Genomic DNA, 26076 nt, shown 5'->3' with positions numbered 1-26076 from the left:
TCAGATCTCGCTTTGAACGGAACTCGACTAAGTTGCCTAATTTCCCAGCGGGTCTTGAACGCAGCACGGTGGAGGTGGTTCGAATCCCTGGGTGCCAGCGCCAGCGGTAGTAAAGCGCGACTAAAAACCCAAACAAACATCGGCAGCGCTGTTGGTAAGCGGTTCCCGTGAGCGGGCGGGAGTAGTTTGGTGGTAGTTGTGTGTAGTTTGGCTGAGCCCCCCGGGGCCGGAGCTGCAGCAGCTGCAGCAGCAGCAGCAGCAGCAGCAGCAGCTCCACTCACCTCAGCTCAGCTCACCGCGCCGCTGCTAGGGTAGCCATTTTGAAACAGTGTTGTTCCAGACGTCCAGGTCTGTTTACCTCACTTATCCCGCTCACAACTCCAGAAATACACCAGCGCGGGAGTCGTGGATACGTTTTAACCTGTCTCAGCGCGCCTACTGCCCCGACCTGCCCCGAATAAGCTCTCTTTTGGTCGGACTGGCGCCGCTAGCGGTTGCTACGCTAACGTGAACCCCGGCTGGCCAGGCGGGTTAGCGATGGAAGCGTGATTTATGGTTCTGCGTTAAGCCTACGGCGTAGAGTACGCGGCGGTGCGCGTCGCCGCGTACCTTACGCCGTCGGTTCTGCGTCGAAGTAACGCGGAAGCATAAATCAGCGTTTGAGTCTGGGCTCCAGGAGTTTGTTTTGGTCGTTAATCGCGGCGCTACACGCGTCTACGCGGCTGAAGGGAAGGGTTTCTCCTCACGCTGCAGCCCCAGCTCTGTTACCAACTCATTGATGAGCAGCTCTTATGTAACACTTCATTGAGAAGATCTTAACAAGTCCCTGATAACTGTCAGTTTGTGTACGACACTCACATGGAGACTCGCGATTAGACTCTCCACCCGTCCCTTAAAATACGGAATTGTTCCGTAATTGGGAATTAAAAGTTGCGTTCCGTATTGAACCAATACAGACACATATTATGCTCTTATTTATTGATGTCATAATATACAGGTGAAGGTCGGAACATTTGAATATATTGCAAAACTTCATTCGTAGTAAATTCAACTAAAGGTGAAACAAATATATTATTTCCCACTACATTCAAAGTGAGATATTTCAAGCCTTTATTTGTTATAATTTTGGTGATTATGACTTACAGTTAATGAAAAAATCTATATTATGAAATCAATAACCAATTCAATTATTAAAATAATAACAAATAAAGGTTTAACATATCTTACTTTGCATGTAATGGGACTATGTAATATATTAGTTTCCCCTTTTAAGTTGAATTATTGAAATAAATTAACTTTTACGCCATATTCTAGTTGAATTATTGAAATAAATTAACTTTTTCACCATATTCTAGTTGAATTATTGAAATAAATTAACTTTTACACCAAATTCTTCACCTGTAGCTATATTATACACCTGGGCTGATGTGGACATACATAGCATAGGAGGATATTTCAGTTGCTAGCATGGTTGTCCGTCTGTACAGTCATGCAAGTTCAATGCTATTAAAGCACTTTAAACTTTAAATTTTGTTTTTTCATATAAAATAAATACATTTCTATGCAGTTTAGAAGTTTTGGGGATGTCCCTTTTTTTGGCGCCTGCGCTGCTGAAATCGGGGCGTCCCTTATTGCTATTTCTACGTTCAGTTTAAAGAGAGTTGTTAATGACAGTAGTGTTGCTGCTGTTACTGCTGGTATAACATGCATGTTTTACCTACAGAATTGTTCACACTTTGTGGAAGAAGAAGCTTTCTGTGTAAATAGATCAGATCACGACTCCCCTTCCCCCTCATACCTCCTAAATCAAATTTAAACTGTCAAAAGCGGTTTGTTGGTGTTGGTTATGGCGGGATTTTTATTTTTTTAAAGCCATTTTCGTGTTTTACAAGAACCCTCTGTGAAGAGGGAATATGCAGTAACATGACTGCAGAAATGGGAAGGAGCAAATTGGATTCGTATTGTATTTCTCTTTGGAAAGGCTACTTCTGTTGCAGTATAATATCGATGGAGTAGATCATTAGTTTTTTCTGGTGTTAATTCAAGTTTTAGATTATTTTGAAAGTGGGATTTGCAGCATTGTTGAATGCTGTAAATGCTGTGGTGCATGTGCCATTCTCACATTGTTTTTTCTAAATAGTAATGACTGTAAGCACTTTGTTTTTACAGTCAATTGGCATGGAAACTTCCTCAAAATCGTTTCCTTGAAACTGAGTGCAACATCTTTTAAGTTTGTTTTCTTGCAGGAGTGTTTTCATAATCTGTATTAGTTAAACCAGATGTAATCAGGATCAGTAACTTAATATAAACATTTTTTTTTAATTAAAGTTCATTTTTTTTCTCCTTTGTTTATTCCAGATCCAGTTTGTTCCTGTGCACATACTTGTTAACCATCAGCAAGAAAGTGGAAACCTGCACTGAAACATTCAGTGGGGGGCAAAAAAAACCAACAACCTACACTCAAAGAAGGAAAGGAAATGCCTGCTCTATCAGTTTGGATGTATGCTCTTTTTCAATATTCCTTTTCCCTCCTCGGATTAGAAAAATAAGTCGATCAATTTGTCTACAGGGTTTGTTTTTGGAGAAGTCTTCCTGTCGCTCAAGGACACTGATTAAGGACTTTTGAACTGGTATATCTATGAAATCAGAGCTGAATTCTCCATCTACTTCAGTCAGAAAACTCCAGCTAGTTCAATGGGCATCTTTCAAATGTGATGGTAAAAGGTACAGGGATAGAAAAGGCATTATGATGCTTCATTCATCAGCTACTCAGTTTCAATAACCAAAACTGAAAATGACAGCAATGTAACATAGAGCTTTATCTCCTTCATTGTCATGTGACTTTGAACCTTTACTCATTTGTTTCTTCAAACTAAGACAGTCTTTTCATCAGTTTAATGAGTTGAGCAGTGGTTTTCAGTGATCTCCATTGCCAATAAAAGACGCATCTGGATTAATTTTTCTTTTTTTTTTTTTCCTTTTTTTTTTTTTTTCTTTGCGTGTGTTTAAGTAAATCTTAAAATGATTCGGTAAAAGGTGGATCGACTCAGACGCATACTGGCACACAGTGTGGCAGTGCAACACCTGTCTCTTGTCCTCCATCGGGTGTCAAAGTGGAACTGCTTCATTACTGCTGTCCATGATTCAGGTCGGACAATTTTTACAGACTGTTTTCTTATATTGAAAATAACACAGCCTGACTTTGCTTCACCACTGGGACAAATCACCATTTACACTATTCAGCATTAAGTACAGTTAGTTTTTGAGTCTTACCCTTAACAAGAAAAGGAAATGCTTCCAAAACATTGAAGGAATTAACCTGCCTGTGGAGAGTTACCCTGATTGGAAACTACGATTTACCAGAGGCGCGATCAGCAAAAGAACCGCTTGGATTCCTGTTGGAGGAGGAAACTTTTCCCTTACAGCCCTTGGTGTTTGTGCATCACAAATCTCCACTTTGCTCGGCCAGCTTTCTGGATCACTATTCCAGATCATTCCTGCAACCTTGTTGACTCGTCTCCAAGTGTTTCAACCTGGACGAAGGGATCTGCCTCTGGAGAAAGGGGCTGCACTGTCCTGGTGGAGGTGGAGTGGGGGTTCTCGGTGGGCTGCTCCCCATCCGTCAGTGGACACACACTGTCATCAGCGCCAACAGGCCTGAGGAATCGAGCCCAGCCAGACCAAGAGAGGAGGCAGAGGACTTCAGAGCCACAGACTCTGGGGTAATTTTTCCAAATTTCACCTCACTCACTTGCTTTGAAAATACATGAGAGAATACACAGAGCTGTACTTAGAAGAAGCTCAATAAATTGTGGTCGTTTGTCTACAATTTTTTGTTTGTAGACGTGTCAATTCTTTGATGCTCGTACACAGAGGTAGCGGCTTCTTGATTAGGGAAAAAAATCCTAAACAATAATGACTATGCATTGACTTTCAAAGTTTGTTGCATATTTTATTTATTTATCTCGTGCATGGTAGTGCATAGTTTGACAATATTACAGTAGTACATTTGTACACTTCAATCTACACACCCATGACCGAAAATGAGCAGGATGAAGACAAGTCTTATTATACCTGCCCCTTATTCAATACCAAAACAAAAAGAACAGTCAATGTAACCAATATTTACACTAAAATATACACTTAAATAGAAACCAACCACATATATCAATAGTACTGTTTACGTCCCAGCCTATTCATGATCATATAACTTAAATATTTTATCTTTATACATTTTTTTGAACCCAAGTAAATTTGTACATTCCTTTAAATCATTCTGTAGAGAGTTCCACAGTTTTACTCCCACAACCGATATACACATCTGCTTGAGAGTGGTCCTTGCATACTGATGTTTGAAATTATATTTCCTTCTATAATCTATAACTTCTGGTTTGAAAAAACAAACAACTGCTGTAGATTACTTGGTTTGAACTTAATATACACTTTTAAAAAAAATCTAGATTGTGAACTAAATTTTGGATTAAGTTAAAGGTAATCAGAGCAAATGCAGGTAGATCCACTCAAACAAACCCCAAAATGTTTTTGGCGGCAACCCTAGTGTGACCTCTATTACTCACCCATGGCCAAGTAGAGTTAATACTTTAACTTCTCTTGGCTTTCAGGATATTCAATTATATCAATGATATAATTTTTGTCATCGATGAGAAATCACGATTAAAATGTAATTAAATGGACAGGCCTACGCAGAAGTTATACATTTGACAAGAGCAAAAACCTATCAAGAATGTATTGCACAAGCATTTTCCAAAAGAATCCTTGCTTGAGATCCATGAGATGTTTTACATGCAGGCTGTCAAACAGTTATCAACTTCAGAGGCACAGCTGCAGCAAGAGGAGCTTTGTTGTTTTCTGCTAAGAATAGGACTTGTTTTTGGCTGGTCTTATGGGAGACCTTCATGCAGTGAATTTCATCTACTGATGAAATAGATAAAACCCTTAAAAAGATGAAGTGCAATCAAAAAAAAAAGTTAGAAGAAGACACATTTGAGTCCCTGTTCAATATAAATTAATCTATGTTTTGAATCATAATTGCAGGGTACTAATAGATGTATTTCTTCATTCTTTTTCGGTAGATCCTGGCCATGAGGTTTGATGCCTCGATCCACTGACCGGAAACACTGGACCTAAATGGCGCAGCATGACTTTGTCCCTGCCTGGCTTAACTTCTCCACACCCCAGCCTGCCAAGGTAAAGGAAGTGTATGCATATGTGTGTGACGCATTTGCAGGTTTTGTAGGTACAGGTCCTTTGACTTGACCAAAGCTGGAAAAAGCTTGTCTGGTTCTCAATATATCATGACAAGAGTCTGACGCTGTTGCATTGTGTTGGAAACCCATCACTGGGGGGGATATCTATAGTGTCCAGGTCACAAACAATTAGGGCTGGGGATCGATTCAAATGTCAAGAATCGATTCGATTCCGATTCTTAAGATTCAGAATCGATTATGAAGATTTGATTTGATTCGATTCCCGATATTGATTTGGGTTATTGTTATTAAAACTTTTTTTTGAGCTGTTGCATGAATTATATGACTGTAGTTCTGCAACATATTAATACTAGTATTATTTTGAGATTCAACAGCAAGTATTGCAGCTAATGATGCTGTAAGGACCAATCAGCTCCCAGAATGCTGATAGAACTGCTTTCAGAAACATCGTGGGGCAGAATTACCAAACAGATCCAGGGAGGAAACAGAGACGGATGAAATCGGTTTTATTTTTTCCCACATTGTTTTTATTTGTTCCATTTTCGGTCTATTTTGGTTTTTAATTTTTGAGCATTTGGTTTTTACCATTTTTTGCAAATGTAACCCCAAGACAGTATATAAAGTAATGAAATATAGACAATTTATGCAATTATAACTGAAAACTTTAATGTTTTCATACCTTTAAACATATTTAAAGGCAAAAACATGACACCAGTTATTCTCGTGTCCAACAAAACATTCCTTTTTTGGGGATAAACAAAAAAATAACCAAAAGTTGTAACGATTGGAAAAAAAAAATACATAAATAAATAAAAGAAAAAAAATCGATCTTTAGACATATGAATCGATTTTTAGGAATTAATATGAGAATCAATTTAGAATTGGGAAATCGATTTTTTTCAACACAGGCCTACAAACAATGGAAAAATAAAAAGCCTTTTTTGGTGAATAAGCTGAACTGAATCATTTCGTAAAACAATCAATTTACTTCACAGTTCAGCTGATCCCAGTTGTGAACGAGGCAACGAGCAGAGACCGCACAAGACTGAACAAATGTAATTGTTTCCCTGGAAATACATTACTTTGAATCAGCATCCCTGAACTAACAGCTAATGTAACGAAGGGGACAGGACTTTACTCAAAATTACACTTTGGAAGGTGTGCCTTTATGCACTTTCTGTTTCCTGTTGTTTCAAGATAATTCATTTGATAGAAAATTAAATAGGTGGGCTGGCCCATAATGCAAGAACATGCAGCAGCATTAGGATCCCTGCTCCATTCACTGAACTTGCTAAAATACCATGCAAATGAATGTACCATAGTGTATGAGAGTCTCGAGTAAGAATCTGTGGCTTAAACTGTCAGAATCAGACTCAATAAGTCCAAGAGTGACAACACCGGTAGAAGCCAAGAATCATGATCACAAACCATTCAGCCCAGTCTCAGTTCAGTGAGTCTGATATGCAGTCAGACTGCCCATCAAGTACCGAATGATGCAGTGAACAAATCTTTTAAATGAACCAATTCTCGGGATCCAGTTTACTAAAAAGAACGGCCATCCCAGCATCTTTGTACAAGCGGCAGCACAAATGGGCCGAGAAGGTAAACACTGAGAGATGATGCAAAAGTTAACTGGAGGTAATCTGAAACTGAATCTGTCACAAATGCTGACGACAGTTGTAAGAGAAGCAAGTCTCATCATAAATACAGTTAACAAGATGAGCTGGAAAATAAACTTGAGCGCTGCCGAACTGTAAAACCATCCTTCTAACTTGACGCTACCTCCTGATTGAACCCTGTGTGGATGCTCAGGAAAGTGAGGCCAGAAATCGAGGGTGGTTTGGATCAGGGCTGGGCGATATATCGAGATTTTAATATATATCGATATATTTTCAAACGCGAAATGGTACGAGACAATATCGTTTATATCGATATAGCTTATTTTGTGACAAATTGACTGTACATCAACGCTGACCCCTCATACTGGCAAAAAAGTACCTTTGTGTGCTGAGTGTTGACAGGTTAGTTTTCCTGGCACAAAATCTGTAAAATCATGTACAGTAGACTTGTTGTAATTATGGGAGATTTGCTCTGTGTTGTCTGTTTACCGGTACGTGTTTTATTTGAGATTTGCACAAATGTTTTGTTATTTGCACAACTGTCAACCTCAGTGGAAAAGTCTGCCTGTTACTGTCTACATTGTATTAATTACACAGGGTATTTTAAATTAATTGCTGTGTGTATATATAACAAATTGTTATGCAGGAAAGGGATATTATTTGTTTTATTTTATTTAAGAAGCATTTTTATCCTATATATGCAGGCAGTTTATTTTTATTTCATTTGTTTTATACATTTTGATATTGTGCAGACCTCTGTTAATAAAGGAACCTGTGTGACATTTGGCACGAGGCTTTGTATTAAAACTGACTGTTTTTTTAAGGGTTTGCCTCAGAAAAAAATGAAGCTAACAGAGATGCTATGCTATAATGCTTTCGGGGAAAACCCAATTATGTCACGGAAAAAATATCAAGTATCGCCATTCAGCTAGAAAATATCGACTTTTGGTCCATGTTGCCCAGCTCTAGTGTGGATTAGCTTTGATAAGCACTGGAAGGGACAATGGGAAAGCAACTAGCCTGACTGCTTCAGTTCTCTCTGCTTTGGCTCAGTAGTGGGAAAGGAGCTATTGTGGTGGGCCAGCTTCGCCCTGGCTGTCCATCACACATCGTCTCCGCGTATCCAGCTTTTATATGTCCCCCATAAAGTTTTAAAGATAGTAAAACTAAACATTATGGTTTAATTCTAACACTTCATCATTGACAGTAGTGAGTCAAGAAGACATATGATGCTTGAAAGAAAAACACATGGTATAATCTCAAAGTCTACGTACACTAAGATTTAGAAAGTCTCAGTGGGTAAAGGGGAGGAAAGGTTGTACTGGTGTTCTTAAAAAAGGAAAATTGGTCCAACATACCAGCCAAAGAAATCAGGATCATAAATTGGTCATCGGCTGCCCTGCATTGGCCAAAGAAACCCAAATAAGTTGATCCATAAATGCAAACTTTAAAGCTGTGTTGCTACTGGGACCTTACAATGAGTCATTTATGTAGGGACAAGGTTTTGGTTGTCTTTGATCGAGACAGTCGTGTTGCACTTCCATATACACGAAAGGTGGTCCTTTCCTGTTTTAAACTTCTCTAAAACACTCAGAGAAGGTTTTCACTCAGACAGTTGCCATCGTAAAACTGAACAACCCTTATAGATTGTCAGAGTTGGCGACAGCATCTAAGGGGGCAGGACTTACCGACGGGCCAATTGATCCGTCTGTTCTACATTTTCATCAGGGTTTTAATCAGTCAATTGTGCCATACTTACATTTTCCATGTTTGTGTTATTTGAATTGTAGTCTTCTTCTCTCTCATAAACGTGTAGGTTTATAAGCTCTTGGTTGATTGGTCAACACAGTTAGCTGATGATACATTTTTAACACATTGTGCAGCCCTAATTAACTTAATGTAGGAGTACAATATTTTCTTTTGAGAAGTTGCATTAGGGACTTTAGAAAAAAAAAAAAAAATTCTGCTCATGAGGTTACATTCTTAATCTGTTCTGTTAGAGAAAGAAAAGTTGCTAAAAGGGCCTGGAAAATGTGAACGTGCCTTGAGATGATTTAGTATGTTATGAATAAACCTGCAGTCGTGTAACCCAAAGCTGTGTATTGATTTGGTGTATCTGTATTAAGAGGCGAGGTGCAGGGTCCGGAATCAAAATGCTGCATGCAGCTCTGCAAAATGAAATGTGTGAATGTTTGTCAACACTTGGTTGGGCTACTTGGCTGCACCAAATATGCACATTACCAATGCAAGTACACATTGAAACTGTAAATGTTGCAACTAATCCATTGTTTCCTCTGTTTTGGCGCTCCCATTGGGTCAGTTGTTTTCCTTTTGTCAGGACCCATCTCAATATTACTGTTAATGGAGTTACTGTGTAATGCATTCAGAAAACTCAGCTCAGGGAAACGTTTCATTAACGGACTTCACTTTGGTATAATTCAAGTTCAGAGGTCTCCCACCACACAGCAGCTCCAACGTTTGTTTACATGAGGTATTGTGGGAGCTATCAGGCTGTTTTAGTTCCAGTGTAATCTCAGAGGGAGGAAGTGGCCCCACCGATCCGCCTGTCTGAGAAATCAAGAGTCCAGATGTAAACAAGTCCTCTAAAGTCCTGCAGACACATGACTTCATGTCAGTGTTAGTTGTTTGCCGTGATTGATTGTCCTGCTGCAGTGATTTGACATGTTTGGAAGTAGAGTTTTTACATTTTATATAGTTTTGTTTTTTTGTCTTAGAGGTTATCCAAGTTCATCATTGTTGCTTGCAGGCACTACTCGAGTTGAGGGGGGATGGCATCCCCACTGAAATAAAAACGGTCAAAATCATCCCCCCTTTCCATCCCTTATGTCATTTCATCAATGGATGTGGTTTTACTGCTATTTCAACATTTAGAGTCATCACCAGAAAAATAACACCAGAAAAATAACTTATTTGACAATTTTCACCTGTTTCAAGTAGAAAAGTCGAAAAATCTGACAGTGGGACAAGATTTATCTTCTCATTACAAGCAATAAAATCTTATTCCACATGCAGATTTTTCTACTTATTTCAAGTGAAAATCTACTTGAAACAGGTGAAAATTGTTGTTTTTTCCAGTGATGAGTCTTGTTTTAAGTGTTTAAGTTTTTTACTAAAATGAGACATTTTAACTAGAAATAAGACAAATATTCTTGTTAATATTTTGAGTTTTTGCAGTGATCCATGTTACTTATCCTGTGAAGGACAGAGTCATATTGATAAGTTCAGAAAACAGTTTTTTATTGTTGTGTTTTGATGTATTTGATGTAAGTCCAGTGGATATTTAAAGCTTACAGAAGGCTGCATTTAACTGCTGCTATGTAATTCCTGCAGTATTTCTGCAGCTGTTTTGGTCAGTGCTATTATTTGTAATATATTATATTATTTGTAATCAGCACAAAATGATCTGTCCCCATATGATAAAATCCACCATCCCCCCTGATTTTTTTTTTTTTTTTTTTTTACGACTCGAGTACTGCTTGCACTTGCAGTACTTGCTGGCAAAATAACACGCTTTTTTTCTTGAATATATTGTTATCATTTGTTTCAGATGTTCTGCAATTATTTTCTGTCCTAGGACCAATTGCCTGTATTGGTTGATGAACATCTACATTTATCTTTAAACCTCAATGGATGATAAAAAGAGGATTCAGATATCTTACAGCCCATTTCTAAAAGACACTTCAGGGATTTTGGTGGAGGTGTTCTTTTTTTTAAATGTACTTATCTAAAAATAAATCCTTAATTTCACCTTTTTAAGCAGGTTATTTAAACTCCTTTTGGGAGATGAAGGAAGATGTACAAAACTATAGTGTACTTATTATGAAAACGGGACAAAAATGAAAAAAATAAACTTTGTAAGAAGGGATAAAAACTTGAAGCATAAATATTTCCATTTCATAATTTTCATTCTTCTTTGTCATTTTACTCTGGAAAGGAGACAGTGTATTATTTTCTGTTCTCTCTGTGTACTTATTAAATTTCCCGTTTTTGACATTCTTGTCGTCCTGCAGTCCCCTGCTGCCAACCTTGACAAACAAGGGGAGCCACACCACCACAGAGACGCCAGGACTTCTGTAAGCCGCCGCCGCCACAACTCCTCTGATGGTTTCTTCAACAACGGCTCCCTGCGTGCTCCAGCAGGTAAAAGCTCCGACGGCTGAACTGCATTTTTTTCAAACTGTGTGACAGAGGCAGAATGGAGATTATGATGAAAAGGAACATTTATCTACCTCACCATCTGTCTGGTGTTGGTGTGGAGCTGTGCATTGTTTCAAATAAATGGGTAACATATGCAGACTTGGGGTATGGCGGTGGTTTGGTTGGTGACTGGTACCAGATAAGTTTCAGTTGAACCTGGCTGACTTGTGAATTTTCAAAAAACATGTCGGCTGAAGTGTGAGAGGCTATTAAAAGAAAAATTGATCTAGAAAAGGGCAGCATAAGCAGGCATGTAGCTGACTTCTCAGTGATCTACAGCGTTTACCATAAACACGAGCTGCCGCTTGAAAAGATGACTTCATCCAGTGCAGCTGTGCTCTTTGAGACTTCTAATAGTTTCATGGTTTGATAACTGTCACGTTTTAATTTGCTGTGCAAACAGTTACAGCTTTTCACCTCTGCTGAAAAAAACAATTTAATCAGATGGATGTTTGTTCTGTTAAGAAAAATTAACTTGGATTATCCATCTATAAATGAAATTGATTATTATAACTCCCCAACACATCGTACATCAGAACCTTCTCTGAGACACATTTTTAAACACTCTTATACCACGTCCACACGTAGCCGGGTATTTTTAAAACCGAATATTCCCCCCCCCTCCGTTTAGAAAATAATTTGTATCCACATTACATCGTTTAAAAAAAAAAACCCTTTCCACACATAACCGAAGATCTGCGTTTTCGACCACATTCATAAGCATTCTAAACCTGTAGATCATCTGTGCCTCCACGGCGCAGCTTCCCCGGCAGGCGGGTCTCTCAGTAACCAGCCAGAGTCCCCCCCGTGTCCCGCCACGGAGCTGCCGCGTTATCGTCGCAGCCCTACGCCGTAGCCTACGTTGTAGGGTACGGCGTACGGTGCGCGTCGCTGCGTATCCTACGGTGTAGGCTCTGCGTCAGTGTAACGCAGTAAACGGTGGTCAAGAGCAGAGACCATTTATTTAATAAATAGCTTGGAGAACAGATGCTGGATCATCTGTAGATCTGTAGTAAACAAAAGTCGCACGTCAGAGCAGATTTGTTGTTGTTTTGGCGCATAATCTGACGTTCGAAAACACAAAACTCCAGTTGTGTGTGTCTACACGCATCTACATAAACTGAGTTTTCAAAAATCTTTACTTTGCCCAGAGTTTTTTTTAAACATTCGTTTATTTGCGTTTTCATGTGGATGACAAGTCCAAACGTAGGAAAATATCTTGGGTTTAGCAGATACCGGCTACGTGTGGACGGGGTCTTAAGGTCACAACATGTAAACGGGTCTGATTTAGCTCTCACTGAGCCACATTGCATTTGTAGTCTTCGTATTGTCCTTAAACTTTCATCAATAAAGAAAACTAATGCCAGATGACCCAATTTTAAAAGTGATTGAATAAAAGTTTCACTTTGTTTTATGGCTAAAACGCTATGTTACACTATGTTGAGAAAACTACATGCATATTGGAGAAAAAGATTGACTTAAAAAACTAGAGCAGCCGGAGCAGCGTAGAAAAACGGCCATTAGTCCAGTGAACCCTGTCTAGCCTAAAGGGCAATTTAAAGCTTTTTAACACCCAAAGAATTTCTAAAAGTCGTGAAATTGTTCACTTGAAATTTGGTCTCTTAGCCTCGGAAGGAAAGATGAAATAAAAACCACTTCAGGTTAAAGCAGCACTATATAAGAACTTCAAGTTTTCAGCTCAGCCGGTCCTCCTCCTACTTGAGGGAAGTTTGTTGCTTTTATGACACTGAGTTTCTTGTTTTGTCTCTGTGCTCGGTCACTGTTGTTTTTTTCTTCTGTCAGTACTTTCTTGAGTCTCAATCATCTTTGACGTGATGTCTGCTGCATTTCTGTGCTGAAATACCATGAAGCGATAGGCTGTTATTGCAAGGGGATAGGATGGATTGTTAGGATGGATGTCCAAGTTAAATTGTAGGTTGTTTTTTTTGTTTTCTTTTTGCCAAAAATAGGGAGAGCAAGAGGAGGATTCTTGAATCAAATATTCGTTCAAATAAAATTGAAACTGATAGTTTGACAAAGAAAAGAATTTGCACCACTTTAAAGTTTCTCCTTTCAATGTAAATCATTGACCGTGCGTCCACCTTTATCAATCATCTTTTTCCTTTCTTTTTAAAATGGTATTTTATAGAAACGTGAAAGCATGCATTTGCTGAATCAGGTTACACAACAATTTTGCAGCTTTAATAGTTTTCATCTTGACATTTCTGTTCAGTGATTTGGTTTGAATCAAAACTCTCCTACTTTTTCTATAGAAGTTTGGTATTTTCTGCTGGTTAACTGCTCATTAGCAAGACCGTGATTAATGCAGCTGAGATGGGAAAATATATTGTTGTTTTTCGTTTTTACCACCTCTTCAGTGAGCTGCACATGTTGTAGAGTCGTTTATTCACTTGAATTCAGTTTAGTCAAACCGTTAAATGAGACACAAGAATGTGGTGTGCGGTGGCTCTTCAGAGTAGTGTGGTTTTAGTCCGTCCTGCATCTGTTTGTGCGTATTTTAGGCTTTTGTTTAGTTTTTTTTTTGTTTTTTATGGATTGTTTTTAAAGTTTGCACGCAGGTTTGCAAACTACTTTTCCCTATAATGGCGCTTAGCCGCTCATACTTACTCTGCTCGCCTGTAGTCTTATTTTAAGGGTTTTCCACTAGGTGATAGGACCGGTTAGTACCTCCTTTATTCGCCCCTACTTGGCCAGGGTTCTAACGGAGCTGAGTCGGGCTGAAAATGCAACGTCACCAGGCTTCAAGCCACTGATTGCCCAGAGAGTAACGTCTCTTGAGTCTTGAGAGCAACTCCTTCACACTCTGCAGATTTAAAACCCATCAACAGTGACTGCAATATTTACTTTACAACTAAACTTTGGTACAGCAGAAAGATGGCAAGCTAACTACTCCGTGGTGCAACAAGGAGGTCAACACGTTTCTGTGCCTCATCGTCAACGATTGTATCCAGAGGGAACTGGATGGGAAAACACAGAACGAGAACAAGGCCCAGCCCACATTGAGGTGATACTGAACTGTAATGGAAAACGACTGGGACAGAGACGAGTCAAAAAACACTGTCACTGTCCTGCATGTTTTTGATGTTTTTCTGCATCAACACACCTGATTCTAGTTAGTGGTCATCACCAACTCGTCATCAAGGTCTGCACAGTTCTGTTGGCGACAATCATCTGTATCAGGGTGTAATGGATCAGGGAAACGTCTAAACCCTGCAGGACGGTGGCTCTTGACGACCTGGGGCCTCATGTACTAAGAGTCAGTGGATTTCAACGTGAAACCGTGCGTGGAATTTACACGTACGCCAAAAAAAATTCAGATGTACAAAACTGTGCGTAGGCCCAAATCCACGCAGGTTGCTCTGTACAAACCAATCAGCGTGGATTTGGGCGCACATAGTCCTGTCAGAAGTTGAGGCCTGGAAAAAATTATTTATTTGGGGCATTTCCACCGATTTCAGCTGCATTGCATTATGGGTAATGCTGTTCTTTGCTTTGTGTTGCGTTCCGTGAAGAGTTTTGGTTTTATTATGATCGTACGGGTTTGTTAATGTTTATGGGCAGCGTTAGTGCATCATTACACTCTGCTTTTCTTGTTTGTATTTTAAGAACCGACACCAGAACTTAAGTTGGTGGATGAAAAACGGCTCCTTGTTCCGCTTTATTGTCACGCGTATAATTATATACTGACGGATTAAGACCAATGTACACGTTTATTGAGTTTTACACATTGTGGATGTCCGCGATCACCTCTCTCATAAGTATAACAATGTGAACATATACATTTATATTTAAAACATGAAGCATCATGATCTGATTCCTCTGCTGCAGAAATAAAGACAAGTTGTTCCAACGGGATTATGGAGGTGCAAACGTGAGAAATAAAGAACAAAGTTTCTGTAACTCGGAGTGTTGCATCCGCAGGAGGAGAAATCGGTCTAGATCCCGGTCCATCACCGGAGAAACACTTTCTGGACCTGCAGCAGCTGCAGCCGACTAATATCAGACTCTGAAAGTTTCCTAAACATTCAATGAAAACTTTATTCATCATTGCTGAATCACATCAGTTCGTACCAACCAACCTTTCCGTGACATCTTAGTTTTATTTTAAAAGACAACTTTACAGAACCGGTTTTTCGCTGCAAAATGTATTTTAATGTTTTTCTGTTCAGACACAGTTATGGGATGTTTTAGGATCTGGCTTTAATCTCCAGTTGTCCCATACGGTCGTCATGGTGACAGAGATGTCCGACCTGCAGCAGCCCCAGCTGATGGTCCAGTCTTAGTCCTGGACCAGCAGGTCATGTGGTTGATTGTGAGATTGTTGCAGCTCCACTCTTGCGTAACTTATCTGGTAATGTGGGGACTGTCGTGTCCTTCACGTGGTCGTGAATTTATTGTTTCCTCATATTCTGCACTTCACTGCATCACCAGTGAGTGTCGCCAACGGACAAAACCTCAGAAAAGTGCGTACACTAGCCTTAATGTGAGTGAAAGACCGCAACTTTCTACGTTCAAGTCATTCTTTGTACATCCGAGCGTAGAAAGTGGCGTACGCACGCTTTTTGTGCGCCGCACTCTTAGTACATGAGGCCCCTGGACTGAACACCACTGAAATAGATGCTATTTCTTACTTTGTGATATCTTTACCACATGAATGTTTCATCATAAATTTGGGAATGGTATGCAGAGGAAGAAGTATTTTGATAATTAAAAGAACAAATCAAAACAATAGCAGCAGTAAAAGCTGTTAATCAAATCTGCATGGCGGTTGGTTGTGCAACCAGCCACAAAGGCTACATGCTGTAGTGTGCTGCTGCCACTTAGGGACAGTTGAGAAATATGAGGAACAATCCGAGCTGTGATCTACTCTTGCTTGTGTCGCTACACTGTTGTCAGTCGTTTGCTTTGCTCTCCTTTTTTTTTTCTTTTTTTTTTTTGTCTGCATATATATTAATAGTTAATACCTTGTTGGTAAGAGCCTAAGGCATATACATATGCATTTTTAGTATAAAATATGTCATATATCTAATATATATTTATTTTATAAATATATATGGGTCAATGACAAATAAGGATTTTCAACAGGTCAATTTCAAAATAATAAAAAAAAGAATATTTATTGCAGTAGTTCAAACATTAAGAATGTTGTGTACACATAAATTCATATAAAAATTTTAAATTAAGTGATTTCAGAGTTTTTTCGTCAAGATGAATTGGCACTAGCCTTAAAAAAAGACATGTGGTGCAACCATGATTTATATTAAAATGAATTAATTTCCTTAACATCTTGACATCTTTTTTTTTTTTTTTACAAGTTTTCAGTATTATACAAAAATGGTTGTTTTTTTTTTAATGGTCGTGCCACCTGATATTTCATAAAATGTACATCAGTCAAATTTGTTTGTATATTATGATGGAAATATAAATACAAATGTGTTGCAATCTTATACACTACAAGATACTTCGGAAATCATGCCAGATAGGGCAGAAGATTGATTTAAATACATTTAGAGTGATTTCAAAAAAAGTTTTCAAAACAAGAGTCCTGGTCGGACGGTCGCACCACATGACATTTTGATGCTTAAAACAACAACAACAAAATCCCAAATAACTAGTATTTTTTTTTTTTTTTTTAATTCAAGTGAGTCCATATGTGGGACAGGTAGGTCATATATATATATATATATATATATATATATATATATATATATATATATATATATATATATATATGGTATTTATTTTTTTTTTGCTTTGCTCTCCTGTTAAAGACTAAATAAATCTGCTTCATGAGTAAAGTGTTGAAATGAAACTTATGTCTGAACTCTTAATGTGGGGATCTTAATCCTTGGTCATTTTTGGGTTTCCTTCTTGTTCTTGGTGATGAAAGCAGGGGCTGCTGTCGCCCTCCTAGGTCCAGCTGGCTGTCAGCCCGTCAGCATCAGACATGTGAAGGCTCGGCTGCTGTAGCTTTTTAGAGGACTGTGCACACGTCTGCATCGGTTGGGACAGTAAAACGCAGTAAAAGTATTTTCTGTGCATGGAGATCAAAAGGATGGATACCTTGGTCTAGTTGTGCAGTTGTTCATGTGAACTAAGAATAAATGTAGAGTCAGGCCAGTTTTAAAATGTTGTCCATGTCCCTTTTTTTTTAATCTGAGTTGTTGTAATTCTGTTTTATCTCAGTCTGATTTTTATTTTTTATTTATTTTTTTCCCCAGTTTTTTTTTTGTGTCAGTTTCTGCAGTGAGGTTTTAGTAGATGAATAATTTCTTCACTCAGAAGGTCATAGAGATGTCGTCTCCGTTGTCTTTCCAGTCCCTCATCATAATTCCTGGCGTCTGCAATCCTTCTTTTTCAATACTCTCCCTCCAAAATATTCTACCGTAAATGTCGCATCAGATTTTTCATTTTGTTGTTAAAAAGTAATAAAAACGTTTACGCTGGTAAACCATCAAGCCTTGGTAATGCGTCCCTGACAAATACTGATAAAGATTCAAGGAATTCTGGTGTCATTTTCTCAAGGTTATCCTTGGTCATAAAACTGTGTTTATCATTAATGGCGTTTGGTTTTCTAAAAGCATGTTTAAAATGGATAACGACAACTGTGAATCTTCCAACTTGGATGCTAATTATTACTAATAAAGACCAATAACTGAAGGAAAAGCAGCCAAAAATGTAAACACTGGTGTCAAATTTAGGAGAACTCAAACTGCCACTCAGTTAGATTTATTTACAACCATTTTAATTGATGACCAAATGTTTTCATTGTGACTACTTTCTTCTTAAGCAAAGTCTCAATCGGATACAATAGCTAATTTTTTTTTGTTTTATGTTTTTGTTTTACCTCATCGTAGTTTTGCTCTACCAAGCAATAGTTGCATCATTCATTTTAATTTCTTACAGCGTAGAGTGTGGTCAAGTAAGTTCCAACATAAACCCGAAGGCTACAGCAAGAATTAATTTATTTATGAATCGGCTTATGTTGTTCTGGCCATCTATTGCATCAAAACAGCTGAGTATGGTTGCAGATTCACTGCTATAAAAACAGCAGTGGCATTAGTTATAGCTTTAGAGGTCGCTGCGTTGACGTGGTGCTGGTTTCTTTCCTCACAGCAGTGATGTTCACATTCACTGGGGCCGTTTCAAATGCGTTATGAGGTTTGAGGTGTTGCCGGAAACGTGCCCGATGGCTGGGGAACAACGTCGGCACACTGCTCTCGTGTTATCTATTTGTCTTTGTCTGTTATTTTTTTCACCGGGAAACCAAAGTGTTTCCAAACAGGAGCCCTTAAAGATGAGCGAGGCTCGTCAAGCTCCGTCTTGCGTGGGACTCCGGTGCTGACCATATAAATATATACATATATATGTCTATGGTGCTGACTACAAACTTCCAGTCCGCCGAGTTCCAGTCCGTGTGGGAACTCGGGACTTGAAGTATGCTCTTCGTAGGCCTGTGTTGAAAAAATCGATTTCCCGATTCTAAATCATATTAATTCCTAAAAATTGATTCATATGTCTAAAGATCGATTTTTATTTATTTATTTTATTTATTATTTATTTATTATTTATTTATTTATTTAATGACATTGGATTTTTTGAAACTAGATCTGTGCTGTAGCTCAGTATCACCCTCAATTGGCGCTTTTACACTAGTACCTACTCAGCACAACTCGCCTCGCCCTCGTTTTTCAATTCCCAGATCAGAAGTAGGAGGTTGGAGAAGCTGCTGTGACGTATTTGATTGTGTGATCTAAATGAAGAAGACAACAAGACTAAGTACTGTAGGATTTTGTAGCATTTCCTGTAGCGCAGCTCCATCAGGTAGATACGTAACTCAACCTCAGCCACTATAGTACGGTATTTTACCATATATTAAGTGTGCCTTATAATGCGGTGCGCCTTTTATAGTGCAGAAAATACGGTAGTTGAAAAGCGCCAAATAATGTACCTGTCCAGTAATCAGTTAAGGCCTAGTTCCCCACATCCTTAAGTCTGCTGTGTCTTATATTTCCTCCCTATCTTCCTTCTCTCCAGGGGATGGATGGCAGCAGCCTTCGCTGCTCCTGAGACATGACTCCGTGGACTCGGGGGTGGCCAAGGGAGGGCACGGTGGGCTGGCCGGGGGCTCTTGTTGGAAAGAAACCCCCAGCTGGCATGGGGCTCCACGGGGTGCACAGGACAGCCACCACCACCAGGGGCGCCATCCCAAACGAGGAGGCGGCGACAGGGACAGGCAGGTGGGGCACCGGCAACGCAACGGCAACTTCCATCCTCGCAAAGGAACCTCGTACCAGGACAAGTTTCCTAACGAGGAACGCAAGGACGGCAAGGACGACAAGCTGAAGTTTGTGGAGGAGGACTTTGTGAGTTGACAACCCTCTTTACCAAGCATGATTTTTAATTGATTTATTATTATTTTGCGAGTATCATGCATCGCAAGAGATTGCCAAGTAGTACAGGGAGGCAGAGTTTTGTTTTTTTCAATTTTTCTCTTCTTGCAAGTAAACTTATTTTTAGGGTTGTCCCGATCAGGACTTTTTAACTCCCGATCCGATCACGATCACTTGAGTTTGAGTATCTGCCGATCCCAATTTTTCCCGATCCGATCACCTTTATTGGCTCCCAATACATTTCCGATACTTTTTACGATCAGATACATTTTGGCAATGAATGAAAAAAAAAAAAAAGACGACTAAAACTCCCAAGTTTCTTTTATTGTCCATTGGAGAACAACATGGACATTTATTTCAACAAAGCTTATCAGCTCTGGTGCCACAAAATGTGAAAACATGAAATTGTAAACTAAAACAAAAAGTGCAGAATAGTGCAATAACAAAAATAAATAAATTTAACTTCAAAAGAGGTAGTTGAATGACATCCAGTCAAACTCACAAATACAAGAAAATTAAAATAATTTTTGGCTTAAACTTAGTGCAACATTCTGAATGGATGAAATGAATAGCAGCAGCTTAATGAACATGAACAGATATAACATTTCACAATTCAAACATGTAAACCATATTAGACGGGCGGCAGTAGCTCAGGTGTTGGAGCGGGTCGTCCAATGATCAGAAGGTCGGCGGTTCGAATCCCGCTCTGTCCCAGTTTGCTGTCGTAGTGTCCTTGGGCAAGACACCTTACCCACCTTGCCCCGTGTGATTGCGTTTGAATGTGTGTGAATGTTGGTGGTGGTCGGAGGGGCCGTTAGGCGCGATATGGCAGCCACGCTTCTGTCAGTCTGCCCCAGGGCAGCTGTGGCTACAATGTAGCTACCACCACTGGAGAGAATGTGTATGGATGAATAATGATTTCTGTAAAGCGCTCTGGGTGCCTAGAAGGGCGCTATATAAATCCAAGTCATTATTATTATTATTAGTTTCACTTACTTCGCCGGCCGGAAGTGACGTTAAATGCAACGATTTATAAAACGATTTAATATATATTAAAAACATTAATAACTAGGTATGTCCCAATACTTTTCTGGCCGATACCGATGTTTTGAAAAGGCCGATCGATCGGGACAACATTACTTATTTTGAAATTCCTAAATGCTCCGTACCAAATATTTCACGCAGTTGCTTTGTCTTTCAGCCTTCCCTAAACCCTGAAACACCTGGAAAGCCTGGCACTCAGATGCGAGCAGTCGCTCCCCATGCTGGGGTGTGGGGTAAGAGCTTCAAGCTTCACTTTATTTAAATTGATAAGTTTGCATCTCTGTTATGTACCTTTTTATTATCAAGTGGAACAACTCCTCTCCGTTTGTCCCAATCATGCTTCAGAAAATCCACCCAGTGGCAAACAAATGGTGTCCAAAATGCTGGTGATCAAGAAGGTTTCCAAGGAGGACACTAGCACAGCTTTCTCTGCAGGGTTTGCCACTGCTGGCTCCTTGCCCACCAATGGCAGCAAAGCTCCCATCACAGGCTCCAGTGTCTACAAGAACCTGGTCCCCAAGCCCGCCGTGGCCCCCACCAAAGTACGTTAATAGCTGTTTGATTTCATTAAGTATTGAACCAAGGTGTATGATTAGCAGAGGTGTCAAAAGTATTTACATTAATTACTCAGGTAGAAGTATAGATACTAGAGTTTAAAAATACTCCTGTTGAAGTATCAACTCAAGTTTTTTACTCAAGTAAAAGTATAAAAGTACTGGTTTCAAAACTACTTAAAGTATAAAAGTAAAAGTAATGTAAGGGGGGAAAAAAGCCATTAAGGACAAAAGCCATTGAAAATGAATGCATCTTAGTATAATGCAAATATATTAAAGAACCATATATGTGTACTATTGAGCATTAACATGTGTTTCAGAGAGCAGGAGATATGATGAATAGTTGCCTATAAGTATTGTAATGGTGCAAAAAGTCAAACTTCAGAGGCATGTTATCATTTATCCTAACCTTTATTGGAATGTACATCCAAGTTTAGCTGCAGGAATCTGAGGGAACGGATGTAAGAACAAAACTGGACAAGAACATCTGAAACAACCATAACCAAATTCACTCTATCTGGATGGAGCAATTTAACTGGATAGTTTTTATTTAAAGGCCGAAATGAAATAGAGTAACGAGGCTGTTTTTAAAATGTAAGGAGTAAAAAGTACAGATAATTGCATGAAAATGTAAGGAGTAAAAGTAAAAAGTCGTCTGAAAAATAATTACTCCAGTGAAGTATAGATAACCAAAATTTCTACTTAAGTAAGGTAACGAAGTATTTGTACTTTGTTACTTGACACCTCTGCTTAGTATTGAACCAAGGTGTATGGTTAGATGGCGAGCCCAGCGAGTGGTCAGTGTGCCAGTCTGATCCAACCACTCTGTCTGTTACGTGTTTGTAGAGCACCCAATGGAAATCCGGTGGTCGAGAGATCACAAAGTCTGGTCTCCACATGCCAGGCCGGGATTCAGTCTTCACCAGCCCCGTCTCTGCAGCCAAACCCAGCACCCCCGTCAGTGCACCACAGCACAACACACAGAAAGAGGTGAGGACTGGACCCCTCCCATCATAGCAATACTCATTCATTCATTCATTCAAAACGAGGAAAAAGGAACTCCTTTGAAGTTCTGTCTGAACTATAGAGGGAATGTGCATGACGTCACAAATGCGACTTCACAGCGGGTTACACCCACTGAGTGTCAGAAAGACTGAGTGTCAGAAAGACTGAGTGGCAGCGTAGACTTTCAGTTTGAGCAACTGGAAAACATCTAAAACGGGAAAGAGCTGTTGTGTGATCGACTGTACTTATAGATTTAGCAAGAAATCAGAGTTATCGTTTTACAGACTGACGAAAAATAAGCTTAAGAGAGACAATGGATCGCTGCAATTCACAGAAACAACTGGATTCCAGACACCGAAACGTGGATTTGTGGTTCCCATTTTGTATCAGGTAATGTTGGATTTTTGGGTAGCTAACGTTAAACGGTCAAATCATAAAGTTCGGTGTCCTCATCACTTTAATTTCACCAACAAATCCTGTCTTGAAGTCGGACCAAGCGTCAAGACTTTTGTAAGCCTTCAAGCTTTGCTTCGTGTATTTCCCCCGGCGTAGAAATTAAGAACATATAAATATCAGGAAACTGGATTGGTGGACAAATATTAATGTCCATGGACCACTGGTTCTTGGTAACTGTACCAAATATTAATGTCCATGGACCACTGGTTCTTGGTAACTGTACCAAATATTAATGTCCATGGACCACTGGTTCTTGGTAACTGTACCAAATATTAATGTCCATGGACCACTGGTTCTTGGTAACTGTACCAAATATTAATGTCCATGGACCACTGGTTCTTGGTAACTGTACCAAATATTAATGTCCATGGACCACTGGTTCTTGGTAACTGTACCAAATATTAATGTCCATGGACCACTGGTTCTTGGTAACTGTACCAAATATTAAGGTCCATGGACCACTGGTTCTTGGGGTAACTGTACGGGTCACTGTCAAGTCCAACTGACTTGAATTTAAGCCGATAATCAGCTGTTATCCCGTCTTCTCCACTAGTTGCAGCTGTTTTTGCTGATGTTTTACCACTCAGTGAGAGTAAGGGAGCGTGGTCCAGTGAGAAAGTGACGTCAATGCAAACCCTCTATTTGACCAATGTGAGAAAGATCCCATTGCAAGACTAATCAGGACTTTCTTGTGCAGCACCCTTCCAGCACGACTCCCCCAATAGATATTGCTCCGTCAAGACTCAAGTTGATGCGTCGCGGTCCGGACCGTAAGAGCGAGTTTCTCCGAGCTCTGAAGGACGAAGGCACTGGGGAGCTGACGACCAGCAGCAGCCCAGGAACATCCGGAGAGGTACGCAGCAGCGGGGATTAGTTTGAGCTGATTTTCTGCTCATTTCCCAACATCTTCTCAACTGTATTTTGTTCTAATGGGAATGTTGTCCCTTAGGGTGAAAGCAGTACCCCAGAGCCCAAACCCTACAGCGAGGAAGTCTGCCATGAGAACGGTCTGTCCTACTCCCTCAGTGACTCCGACACTGAACACCTGTCCAGCTCACTGGAGGCAGAGCACAGGTCAGGAAACCTGGCTGTGTGTGTGTTCTGGATAGGGCTGGGGATCCATTCAAATGTCAAGAATAGATTAAATTCCCATTCTTAAGATTCAGAATCGATTATCAAGATTTGATTCGATCCGATTCAATTCCGATATTGATTTGGGTTAATGTTATTAAAACTGTTTTTTGAGCTGTTGCATGAATTATATGACAGTCTAGTTCTGCAACATATTAATACTAGTATTATATTGAGATTAAACAGCAAGTATTGCAGCTAATGATGCTGTAAGGACCAATCAGCTCCCAGAATGCTGATAGAACTGCTTTCAGAAACATCGTGGAGCAGAATTACCAAACAGATCCAGGGAGGAAACGGAGACGGAGGAAATCAGTTTTAGGCCACGTTTCCACATAGCCGGGTATTTACAAAAACGGATATTTCCCCCTCTATGTTTTGAAAAATACCATAATTTACACGAACCCGCATAAATAGCTGTTAAGGTGCTATGAGCAGCCAAACCTACAGGGGGCAGTGTAACGAGAAGATAAAGTCATGCTAGCCAATCAGAATCCTGGAAAAAAACATCAACAAATGACACGAGTAACTTCCAGTTACTTCCAAGATGAACGAAAGTCTTTCGTTTGGAGTGACAGAGAAGTGGAGTTACTTTTAAGTGTGACTTTAGAATATAAAACAGGTAAAATACAAGAAAATATTGACGGTGGCCAAACAAATTGTAAACACAGGTGTCACTCATGACGCTGGTGACGTTTCTGTCTCATAATGTGACGTTCTGAAGCCTAAATGTCCGTTTCTCTCTGTTTAGACGCAAACGTGAAGACAGAGTTTTTCCAAATCTCCAATTTGGCCGGAGTTTTCAGAAATGATCGTTTTTGGTGACTTTGAGCTTCGTTTTCGTGTAAACGAACGGCCAAAAGGCATGAAAACGCCACCGTTTTTTGCTACGTGTAAACGGGGCCTGATTTTTTTTTTTTCCCTTATTCTGTTTTTATTTTTTCCATTTTCGTTCTTTTTTGGTTTTAAATTTTTGAGAATTTGGTTTTGAGCATTTTATGCAACTGTAACCCCAAGATAGTATAAAGTAATGAAATATGGACAATTTATGCAATTATAACTGAAAACTTTAATGTTTTCATACCTTTTAAACATATTTAAAGGGAAAAACATGGCGCCAGTTATTCTCAGGTCGTTGAAAAGTTGAAAATGTAATGATGAAGGAAAAAAAATCGATTTTTAGACATACGAATTGATTTAGAATTGGAAAATCTATTTTTTTTCAACACAGGCCTAGTTCTGGATACCCACACTCCATCAACTAAACACGATGTTATCTTGCTTCTCCAGGTTGCTGAAGGCCATGGGCTGGCAGGAGTACCCAGAAAATGATGACAACTTCCTGCCTCTGACGGAGGACGAGCTGAGAGAGTTCCAGACTAAAACCGAACAGGTGAGCCGTCCAGTCAGACCTCAGCCGGTCTCCACAAACATTTAGTTGAGAAGTTTGTTATTCACACTCTAAATGTGTGCCTTCTCTGCCCAGCTTAAGAGGAATGGCATGCAGAGGAATGGTGTTCTTCCACGGACACGAGGTGTGACCCTGCACTTCACTCCCTGGAGGAGTGTGGCGGAGGCGCACGTGGAGGAGGGCTCCGAGTCCGAAACCAGTAGCAGCAGCCAGACCTCTGACGACGACGACTGCATCAAATCCTAACGTGGCTTTACGGAACAAAAAATTTAAAAACAAAACAAAAAAAGAAGGAAAAAAAACAAACAAAAACAGCCAACATCACATCTCAGCAAGCAATCCCCCTTTCTCTCTTATTTTTGTTTTTCTAGATCACCATTTTGACTTCTTTTTTTTCTTTTCTTTTGGTTGTGTTTTTTGTCGTCATTCTTGCACAAGGGAAAAACCAATCATATCCCAGTGAAGGGGGAGATTCCTGCTCTGCCAGACATCATTTTCCCTGTTTCCTCCTTCACTGCAGTCCCTGACGTCTTTTACACCCTCTCCCCCCTCCACACACACCGACACACACACGCACACACACACACATCCTCATCCTTTTTCTTCCTCGCTTTGTGGAACTGAAGTGTTCATCAAGAAAAGAAGGGTAAAGAATGCACACTTGATTCTGCTTTAAACAGACTAACTCATTTCATTGATGATGCTGATGACACATTATTAATTATGACATTAATAAAAATTTGTTCCTGACAAGCTGATATGTTTCAATATGAATCTGACTCCTGTCTTGTTTTAAGTGCATGTGGGTTTTGCTTTAGTTTGAACTGGTCCTGCCCTGCTATTGAATTAACTTTATGGATTCTTTTTATTCATAAACCTGCTCTAGGTGTTTCCACACCTACCGTAATTAATAGTTCAGTAGACACTGTGCCAATGGGCACTAATGTGTTCCTCCCGCTGCATCAACAATCACTGAGAGAGACCAGACAGCCAAGA

The 26076-nt window shown here is 39.7% G+C and overlaps 1 protein-coding gene across 1 annotated transcript; it reads left to right on the top strand.

The window, feature by feature from the left end:
• Positions 1-25854, top strand: gpbp1l1 (GC-rich promoter binding protein 1-like 1). Its single transcript, XM_061732932.1, has 12 exons — positions 1-154; positions 2359-3722; positions 5094-5208; positions 10879-11008; positions 19124-19452; positions 20681-20756; positions 20869-21065; positions 21924-22067; positions 23236-23391; positions 23488-23612; positions 24960-25062; positions 25156-25854. Exons 3-12 carry the CDS (start codon positions 5149-5151, stop codon positions 25324-25326), a joined length of 1491 nt encoding a protein of 496 aa, XP_061588916.1. The 5' UTR covers positions 1-154; positions 2359-3722; positions 5094-5148; the 3' UTR covers positions 25327-25854.
• Positions 25855-26076: the final 222 nt, after the last annotated feature.

This window comes from Cololabis saira, chromosome 10 (assembly GCF_033807715.1).
Source record: "Cololabis saira isolate AMF1-May2022 chromosome 10, fColSai1.1, whole genome shotgun sequence".
Taxonomy (NCBI): Eukaryota; Metazoa; Chordata; class Actinopteri; order Beloniformes; family Belonidae; genus Cololabis; species Cololabis saira.
Note: the sequence above shows the minus strand (reverse complement) of the source record. Positions and strands in the feature narration are given on the sequence as shown.

Bases quoted from the DNA above. Each gene is read 5' to 3' on its own strand.
- gpbp1l1 (XM_061732932.1), top strand. From the start codon at position 5,149: ATGGCGCAGCATGACTTTGTCCCTGCCTGGCTTAACTTCTCCACACCC. The intron at 19,453-20,680 runs GTGAGTTGACAA...TTTGTCTTTCAG, and splicing joins AGTTTGTGGAGGAGGACTTT to CCTTCCCTAAACCCTGAAAC. The intron at 23,613-24,959 runs GTCAGGAAACCT...TTGCTTCTCCAG, and splicing joins TCACTGGAGGCAGAGCACAG to GTTGCTGAAGGCCATGGGCT.